Source organism: Pterocles gutturalis, unplaced genomic scaffold (genome assembly GCF_000699245.1).
Source record: "Pterocles gutturalis isolate BGI_N339 unplaced genomic scaffold, ASM69924v1 scaffold21943, whole genome shotgun sequence".
In the NCBI taxonomy this organism is placed as follows: Eukaryota; Metazoa; Chordata; class Aves; order Pterocliformes; family Pteroclidae; genus Pterocles; species Pterocles gutturalis.
In genome coordinates this window covers 277-9,817 of record NW_010118614.1, presented here as the reverse complement: position 1 = coordinate 9,817, position 9,541 = coordinate 277, and the positions used below count along the sequence as shown (strand labels likewise).

Here is a 9,541-nt window from a genome sequence, read left to right as displayed (position 1 = left end):
GGGTTCTGGAGCCACCTGGGCCGGGATAGACTGTCCCTGTACCGGGGTTAATGCGGGGGTCAGGCGAGATCAGACATAACCAGCAAGAGAGATGTAACGGCCCCGTCCCTTCCCTACCGAACCGTTCCTGACCCTCAGTTACCGCTATCGCCTGCAGCTTGTCACACGTTACGCATTCAGTTCACACAGTTCCTAAACCTCACCACATAATCTGCATAAAAGTTGCTTTAAATTGAAAGTAATCTTTGGCCAATTACACAGATACCCAGCTAATAACTAAGTAGCTGTCGTAGCAAAAATATAATAGACCAAAATATCAATATAAGTGCACAGCACAAAATTCAGCACTTGGGAGGTTCTGTGGAGAAAAAAAAAAAAAAAAAGAAAAAAAAAAAAGGTGCCAAAGCTTTAAACTTGGAAGAACAGTTGGAGGGAGAAGGGCTTGGTGACAGGAACATCAGTCCTGACACCCCCGACCTGCATTTTCTCCATGATCCATCCCCCCTTCACCCGCTCACAGAACACACACAGAGCTCACAGTGGGAAAGACCCTGAGCAGGGAACTCCCAGAAATTCACCTTTAAGAACCAAGCTACTGCCTGTTACGAATGAACAATGACAACCAAAGAAAGGTCTTTACCTCCCTGGAACCTTGTGCAGCGTTACTGTGCTGCCTGCCACTCTCCACTTTAGCAATTACTGAACTGCAGTCATCTCTATCTTGATCCCTATGAGTTTATGCTCTATAATACAATAAAAATATAATTTTAAAATGTATTCTGTGACATAATGCACAAAGACATCTTTGCCAGTTTTGGCCAGCAGCAGTGGAAACAAAACACCCCAATGCATTTATAATCAAATTTATTTAGCTTTATATATATATATATATGTGTGTGTGTGTATACATATATATATGAAATGTACCACAAATTATTACAAAAGTGTCCAAACACAAGTTCTAGCACAGTACAGTAAAAAGTGGTATTCTAGGAGGAGTATCTGAGATCTACAGTATCTTGGCTTCAAGAGGAAATGTTTCCATTAGACATTGTAGGCAGAAGAGGACACATTTCCTCCATGGCCTGTCCAGTTAGTATGGATAAATACACCTGGCTTCGACAATAATTCATACGTATGTGCACCAAAGTAATCGCGCTGAGCCTAGAATAAGAACACACACACGCACGCAGAAAGTAGACACATGAATATCACAGTCATACAAGGACTAGAAGTTTCACCTACTGATACTCGACTACAGGAATACTAGAAATAAGATCTGACTCCAGTATTATAACATTCAAAGTTATTTTCTCATTATTAGCAAAATCACTACAATGAAACATTTACTAATATCTAGTAATTAAGAGTTCTGCAGAAGGACAAGTCTATTATTTGTGCTAGGTACTTATCTAAAAACCAAGCACTTCTGTACAAGGTTCAAAGATACTTCTTTATAAAGCATTTTGATTCAAAGATATCACTACCTTTGGTTCACAGGTGGAATACTAACACATGCTGGGCACTGTCATACCAGTACCTCTGGTGTTCTTTATCCAGACATCTCACAGTGTTTTATTGCCGTGAATTTCAGGGTTAACAGAATTGTATTAGGCAAACTATGCCTTTATCTTTTCACTGCCGGAGTGATTAGGACATATAGCCATTGTGGTCTTCAGACCAGTATTTAAATAACAACATGATGATATTTCAGTAGTCAGAACTGCTACACTACTTCAGGCACCTACCTGAATCAGGTTAGCTGGTAATATTTCATGCCTGTATCCATCATAAAAAGAAAGTGCAGTAGTGAAGCAGGGCATAGGGATACCAAACTGTACTCCAGTGCTGATGACACGTCGCCAGGAGTCCTGGGGGCGCGGGGGGGGGAAGAAAGAAACTAATGAGTGGTTGCTCAGAGGTATGTGCAGGCCTATGAACTATTCTAGCACACCAGCATGTGCTATTTCATGTTCTATGAAATCTAATGACCAAATCTGAGCAAATGCAGCAGTAGATTACTGATTTTTACATCAACAAGGTTGATCCAAAATAATGCCAAGTAAGATAGAGATAACAAACAGGACAATAAAAGTGCAGACTTACGTGTGTACAGATACATACAGACAGTCCCAAAGAGACTAAGGATCGTTTAGAGATCTTTGGGATTAAGGATGCTGTATAAACAGGTTTCAGGGATGTTCTCTACCCTTTCATTTTCAGTCTAAATATACTTGTGAAGGTAACTCCTAGAAAAGAAGCTGAGGAAGTCGAAACTGTAAACTATTGGTTTTATGCTTCTCCTTCCTTGGAAACTCACCTGACAGTTTTCAACAGCTGTCTTAAAGAAATCATCCAACAGCAAATTCTGGAGCTCAGGGTTTCGATCAAAAGCATCTTTGATTTTTCCCAGGAACACACTAGGCAGAACACAGGTAAACCAGGAATAAAATTTCACAGCTTCCAACAAAGGCCCAGAATCCAAAACTTAGCAGGGCCAAAATTTTGACTCAGCCAGACCCAGACTCCAAACTTTGAGAAAGATGCAAACAAAACAAAGACCAAAGAAAATCTGCAGTAACTAAGCCACCAGAGAATTGGCTTCATCTGGTAACCTTTAGTGCCATCTACGGAAACAGCCTCTCAGTATCTTATCAGCAGATTAACTCCATGGATTTTCCAAGAAAATCTCTAGGCTTGTCAGTCTAGCACCGCATAAACTAAATTGCTTGTTCTTCTCCCCTCAGCAACTAAATTACCTCCTGATGATGCAGCCTCCCCTCCACATCAGTGCAATGCCACCGTAATTCAGTGTCCAGCCAAATTCTTTGGCCGCTTGTCTCAGCAGCATGAAGCCTTGAGCGTATGAGATAATCTTGGAAGCATACAGGGCCTAAAAAACCAAATCACATTCCAAGTGAAGTCCCACAAAGCTGAATGAGAAACTTCACAATTTACACACTCCGTTTAGTCCACTGACTGAAAGCAGGAGCCAATTGTCACAAAATGGTTCATAACGACAAGAGCTCCTCACTAGGGTTTGTAGCATCCAAAACCTGCCTTGATATGCAGCTTGAGTACAGCACTCCGGCAAGCACAACGACTCACCTTGCGTATGTCCTCCAGAAAGGCCTTCTTGTTCCCACCAAATGGAGTCGTTTTAGGCCCATCCAGCAGCTTGCTGGCCTGTACTCGCTCATCCTTGAGAGAAGACAGGCACCGTGCAAACACAGCTTCACCTGTAGGTATGGTGGGAAAGGGCAGATAATTAGAGAGTTCAGCGTCACTGTTAAGGTCCAAGATACCCGTCTTCAGGCACTCAGTGAGCGCCACTGAATGATGAGCCACACACACAGTGAAACAGTTACATGGGAAAAGAGGAGTGTAAATGAATCATTTCAACAGCGTTACTGAGGGATCAAACTGTCAGTTAGCATAACCACTGCGTAAATATTGACTGATACAGCTTTCAAATGAAGAAGAAAAAAAAAAAAGCCACAAGTCATCCGCATGAAAATTCATCCTCAAGAACCTTTACCAGCTCTTAGTTTTAAGAATTTACTTTAAAATTTCTCCCTATCTATAAAAGACAGTGTTGCACTGAAGTCTAGAGACAGGCAAGGCTGAAGACTTCACTGATTACTGTATCATGCTCTGAAAATAAAAAGCTGTTGCATAAATGGCAACTCACATTAACTAGACGTACTTTGAAATACACACATCCAAAATAAGAGCAATTGAAAACAAGAATAAATCAGCAGGTTAACTTATAAGATGAAATAGATTTTACAAATCTCAGGCCCATAACACTAGCATTCAGAAGCCCATAAGAAAGTTTTATAACATCGCTAAGCAGGTTACTAAACGTCATTAGCCAGGGCTAAAGGGTTAGCCAGGCTCCTAAAGAGAAAGCCTGAATGCCAATCTCTTCATCTGGCTCAGTCAACTCCTAATCATGCTGTTTTAAGCTGTACTTATCTGCAACTGAAGATGGTATTGTTAAACAGAAAAAAAAAATGTTTCCTTTCCAGGGTCCAACAGAAGGAAAGCAATCAAGTTTATGACAATCTTCCTACTGAACTTTTCTTCCACCTTTTAAGTGAGTCATGAATTACAGTAACAACAACAAAAATCCCCAAACCAAGTCACCAAAAACAAACCAAAAAAAAGATGAATGACTAATCTTTTCACAAGATTCTGAATCCTCCCTGAAGCAGGATTAACAGACCATAACAAAATCAGAACTGGCTCCTCTCCATTTCTGCAAAAACCTCCTTCTGCACTGGGGAGAAGTGTGGGGGGGAAATCAGGAAAAAGCAGGGGTAGCATGACTCTGCTTTCACAAGCAGACGTCTGCAAGTCATGCTTATGCAATAAAACCACACACCCAGAGCAAGTGCCCTCACAAGGGCCGTGTTTGCACAAGGGCTGTTGCACATACCCTCCCTATCAGCTCGTCATTACCTAACAGCTTTCCTCTGCCACTGCAGATGACTTAATTAGGCAGTGCCTCCTCCACCCTTGATCTTCGCAAGAACCCCAAGCAAGAAACAGCACAAGCAAGAAACACCATTTCAAGCCTCAAACTGAAAGATTACAGCTGTAGTGGAATATTAAGACCATTTACAAAACTTGTTTTATGAAAATACACTGTTGGAATGCAGCCATGTTTCTCCAATTAGCTATCACTGCAGTTACTCTTTCAGCTTACTGGATTACAGTTTTTATCATCTTCTAATACAACAGGACTTGACCAGCCAAGGCTTGGCCAGGAAGACTGCAACAGCTACACCTAGAAGAGCCTCTTCTCCGAGCCAAGCCCTAGTTTGGGCTCATTTCTGAGATTAACTATTACCATTCTTCTTACCGGGATGTGGCACATGCAGGTAGGAAAGAGGAAGCCAGATCCAAGAACCAGTTACCTATGAGTGTGACAGGGACTCCATATTCCAGGGCAGAAATGGCTGTCCACTTTCCTGTGCCTTTTTGTCCTGCGCTGTCCTTGATCTTTGGGAGGAGGTATTTGCCATCATTGTCTTTGAATTTGAGAATATTGGCTGTGATTTCAATCAGGAAAGAGTCCAACTCTGTCTTATTCCATTCCTGAAAAACCTGGAGGAGGAGAAAAAGTATTTTTTTTTTCATACACACACACACTGATTTACTATGTATCTACTATAGATATCAACTGACTTACTGATATACATACATACACGTACACATACAGAAGGGGGTCACGCTGCCTCAGTTACTGGTTACTGGTGCCCTGCCACATCTACCAATGATTTCAGCACTGCTGAAAGGCCACTGTGCAGCAGCCCTGCACAGGAACGAGAACGCTCCAGACTCGGAGCTGCAGAGTACCCATCTCCAGCTGGGAAGGAGATGCATAGCCCATCCTGTTGCTGATCATCAGGGGCACTGAAGGCTGGAAACACAACTGCCCTTTCAAGACGTGTCATACTTACTGACTTGCTTCAAGGTCTTTGCAAGATTTGCCCTCTTGACTATAATGCTCAATGTTTTACTAACTTTTTTCAGGCAAAGTAATTCCTATCTCTACACAAGAAGGTGCTTCCTGAGTAGAAATCAACTGCACAATGGGAGAGTTTAGACAACGTCTATAAACATTCCAGTGTACATGCTTGCTGCTCCCTATCTCATTTGAAGCTCAGGAATATTGTGCACTGCCTCTGGCAGAAGGCATGTCAGAAAAATTAACTTCATGTACGTGCAGCAGTTTTACCCAAGCCCACTACCTCCATCAACGGCAGACAGCCACCATGGCTCAAGAAGGCAAGACACAAAAAACGACAGATCACCTTTGACATCTCATCGTGCTCCATGCCCAGCACATCCTTCATCAGGTGATAGGCCTCACAGATCAGCTGCATGTCTCCATACTCAATCCCATTGTGCACCATCTTCACAAAGTGTCCAGCGCCCTCATCTCCTACCTGTTTAGGAAACACCAAAAATGCCATCAGCAACAGCGCTGTCACCGCTTCCAGTGTTTCATTCCTGCCTATGGCTTCCTTCCACCTAAGGGAAGGAAGGGTGTAAGCCCAGTGCTAACTGCAAACACTGGGGGTCACAGAGCCATTCAGCTCCCCCAGCACACGACTCAGACGTAAAACTTTGCCTTTCCCTTGCATGGGATAGGTTATCGGAGATGGTAGATTTGAATTGAATACAGTCAGACAGAAAATCAACCCACTAATGTCTCTGGTTTTATTAAGTACAAACATGTACGAGCTTTAGCAACCAAACTACCTAAGCACGGATCTAACCACAAGTTAAGGTCAGCACCAAATAAATATTTACCCAGTCACAACAAGGTTCCCCAGATCCCACTTTAGCAGCAATGCTTTGAAATATGGTCTTGATGTGGGGCCTGTGGGGAGAAATAATATGCCTCAGCAGATAGGCAGAGGATACAAATACCACAAGAAAAAAAAAATCCATTGGTATGATGCATCCTTCTGTAACCTGCCAACAGGCAGCCTGGGGTGAGGGTGTGCTGGCAGGTTGATAACCCACCACACAACAGTGTCAAATAAAACATGTTTTACCCAGAACTAGACACTGTTTGCAAGAAATAGGGACAGCCCATGTCACACTTACAGCACTGTGCAGACAAGATTAATGTACCTAAGGAGCCCAAATATTATCTTCTCCATTTTAGAAATGGGGAAATAGAGGCAGGCTCACACTCAGAGAGGATCAGTGGTAGAGGTGAAACAAAATCTCAATCTGTTCTATAGCCACAAGTACAAACCAGCAGGGCAGCATGGCAGAAACTTGCAAAAAAAAGTAATGTATTCAATAGTCATTACAAACAGCTACTGAAGCCTCCTTTTATACTGAGTGTCACTGTGGGGATGTTTGCTGCTGCCTGTTTCAGGGTTAACATAGGGCCCCAAAAGAAAAACCATAATCACGAAATAGCACTTGTTTAAAATGTAAGCAAAATTCTTGTCTCTCCAGCACACTTCTCCCTTCAGATTTCTGTAAGTACTACTTTTGGCTGTGAATTCCAGGCAGAAAAAACTGCCTTTGTTTCGCCTGCCATGAAGGCTCAGCACTGCCCCATGGCCCCAGCTAGGTTGAGAAATCTTGAGCCTTGAGGAAGTGAGTTGGCAACATATCTTGCTCTCTCCACACCCACGCCCTCCTCCTTCCCTCCCTCAGCTCTCAGTGTGAATAGAAGACGATTGTTGCAGACCATTCTGAAGAAGAATAAATGTGCTCATGCTCACCAGGCTTCTTTGGCTCCTCCTGGCATAAGTGAAGGGCCGTATCTGGCACCCTCCTCTCCACCACTAACACCGCTTCCGACAAATAAGATGCCCTTTTCCTTTAGTTCCTTACAACGTCTCTGGAACAAAGAGCAGAGCAGGATTATTTAATTTCCTTCAATGCCAGAGCACTGCAAACAAAGCCTGGCAATTCAGACCCAAAATTAGGTTTTCAATTCTGCTTTGGACATGCTGGAAGACAACCTTAGAGAAAGCTCATACGTACACCAAAGTGAGCATTAGGAAACTTCCTGTTGCTTTGACACGGATCATTGCAAAAGAGACGTGCTGAGAATATAGAGTCCTTATAAGCACCAGACAGAAAGAGCAGCACTGAGGCTGGAAAAGGCTCGGAATTACAGGCCAGGTGAAACACGCTGTGTGCAACAATGCGTGGGAGGCAGATTAGGCCCAAGGTGGAGTTGCTGAGTTCATTGCAGAGGGAAGGTGCAAGCATGGACAACTATAAGGGAAACTAATTCCCTCTGAGTGGGAGAGAAGCACAGGCTGAGATCCATAAGGGGAGCTGCAAGCTCCCCAAGTATTAATCCTCATTTATTCCTGGTTTTAACTCTGCTATGGCCAACTCACTTATCCAAGATCAGGATGCCAAAGCAGGAAGATTAATACCAGCATCCCTTCTAAGATTCAGAAGTACCTATTTGAATGCAACATTTTCATGTAAGCATCCCAGATATGCTAACATAACTTCTATAGTTACAGTTTAAAAAAAAACCAAAAAACAAAACACCCAGGTAATTACTCTGCTGTTTTCATTACCAAGACAGCCAAAACAGCAGTTCTGTCTTACTGGATTTTCCTGTGGTCACACAGGATTGAGATATAACAACAAATCTATAAATATCTGTAGATTTTCAAGTCTCCCTGAAAACTCTAAGATTGTAACAGGAAATTTTCTACAGTTCTTCACTCTTTAAAAAATATAAATGAAAATATTATTTGATGATTTGGGCAACTTCTATAAAAGTATACTTATAGAATCATCCTTAACTACTGTAACAATTGCTTTTTAACAGGCTGCATGATCTACTTTTGCAGACATAACTCACTTTGGCCTTCCCTGAGCAGAGGAAAGATAGCATCTTATTGACTGACTATTCTGATGATCAGAGGAGAAAGAATCATGTGTATTTTATTAATCCACTTTGGACAGAAAACAGGCTTACCGTAGTATCTCTGTACTCAGAATTCCCACCATCAATTATGATGTCCCCAGTCTCCAACAACGGCACCTACCAAAAATAAATCAGCATTTTAGTTTTCTCCGTGCATTCAAAACATCATTAATGACAAATAATTGAGAACTTCCAGAGGAAACTTCTCCAAAAAATAACAAGAAGTCATAGGTAGAAAGAATGTTTGCCTCACCAATTTATTGATGAAGTCATCCACTGCATTTCCAGCCTTCACTAGCAAGATAATGCGCCGGGGCTTCTTTAGTTTGGAGACCATCTCCTCCAGGCTGTGAGCACCCATCACTTTCGTTCCCTTGGCCTCATTAGCCAGAAAATCATCCACTTTGGAAACCGTCCTGTTAAAAGCACAAACCTGGGGAAGAAAGAAAATGTGTTAATAAAAGCTGCCAACAGAACAGTTACTTTAGCTCAGGCTACAAAGTAGATAAGCAAGGCTCAACATCCCGTGCTCTCCTACTTCTACCTTCCCTAGCACAGGGCAGGGATGAACCTGCAGCACGTCTTTGCAAATGTCTCAGGAATCTATGGTTAATGGCCAAGGCCAAAGCAAACTTCAGGGAAAAATTATACATAACTAACACATCAGTAGCCAGCTAAGTAACAGGCATGCACTGCTGGTTTTCTCTGGAAACAGGACAAAGGGCAGCCTAGGTGATAACTAAAAGGAGGAAATAGCACCCGTTAGACCATCACAAGGAAATTAAAAAAAAAAAACAAAACACAAAATGCTCAGCTCCAATCCCAGGTGCTAGCGAATCAGCCTTTCTGAACACGGTTTTTCTTTGCTTACCACGAAGCCATGGTCGTTCATGTTCAAAATAAGGTTTTGACCCATCACCGCCAGTCCAATCAAAGCAATGTCAGCTCTGGAACGTAGAAGAACACGGATGCCAGCGAAGTGTCATGAGCAGTGATCAGCACAGCACCCGCACCCTCCTCGGGCTGCTCTGACCTGTCAGGGGCCAGCCCCCCCTCCCTAACCAACGCTGCAGCACACGCTCTGAATCCATCCCGTCCCACTGCCGC

At 42.8% G+C, this 9,541-nt stretch overlaps 1 protein-coding gene across 1 annotated transcript; it reads right to left on the bottom strand.

Annotated features, from left to right (window-relative positions):
• Window positions 1-849: 849 nt before the first annotated feature.
• On the bottom strand, window positions 850-9,381 carry PGD (phosphogluconate dehydrogenase). Its single transcript, XM_010076300.1, has 12 exons — window positions 9,306-9,381; window positions 8,688-8,867; window positions 8,486-8,551; window positions 7,260-7,378; window positions 6,325-6,394; window positions 5,823-5,957; window positions 4,923-5,112; window positions 3,109-3,239; window positions 2,760-2,893; window positions 2,321-2,420; window positions 1,749-1,871; window positions 850-1,164 (listed from the first exon to the last, which is right to left on the bottom strand). Exons 1-12 carry the CDS (start codon window positions 9,348-9,350, stop codon window positions 1,045-1,047), a joined length of 1,413 nt encoding a protein of 470 aa, XP_010074602.1. The 5' UTR covers window positions 9,351-9,381; the 3' UTR covers window positions 850-1,044.
• Between the last annotated feature and the right edge of the window lie 160 nt (window positions 9,382-9,541).

Coding starts and splice junctions, on each gene's coding strand:
- PGD (XM_010076300.1), bottom strand. CDS start 9,350: ATGGGTCAAAACCTTATTTTGAACATGAACGACCATGGCTTCGTG. Junction 6,395..7,259: donor GGAGGAGCCAAAGAAGCCTG/GTGAGCATGAGC, acceptor TTCTCCCCACAG/GCCCCACATCAAGACCATAT. Junction 3,240..4,922: donor AGTCCCTGTCACACTCATAG/GTAACTGGTTCT, acceptor CCATACCTACAG/GTGAAGCTGTGTTTGCACGG.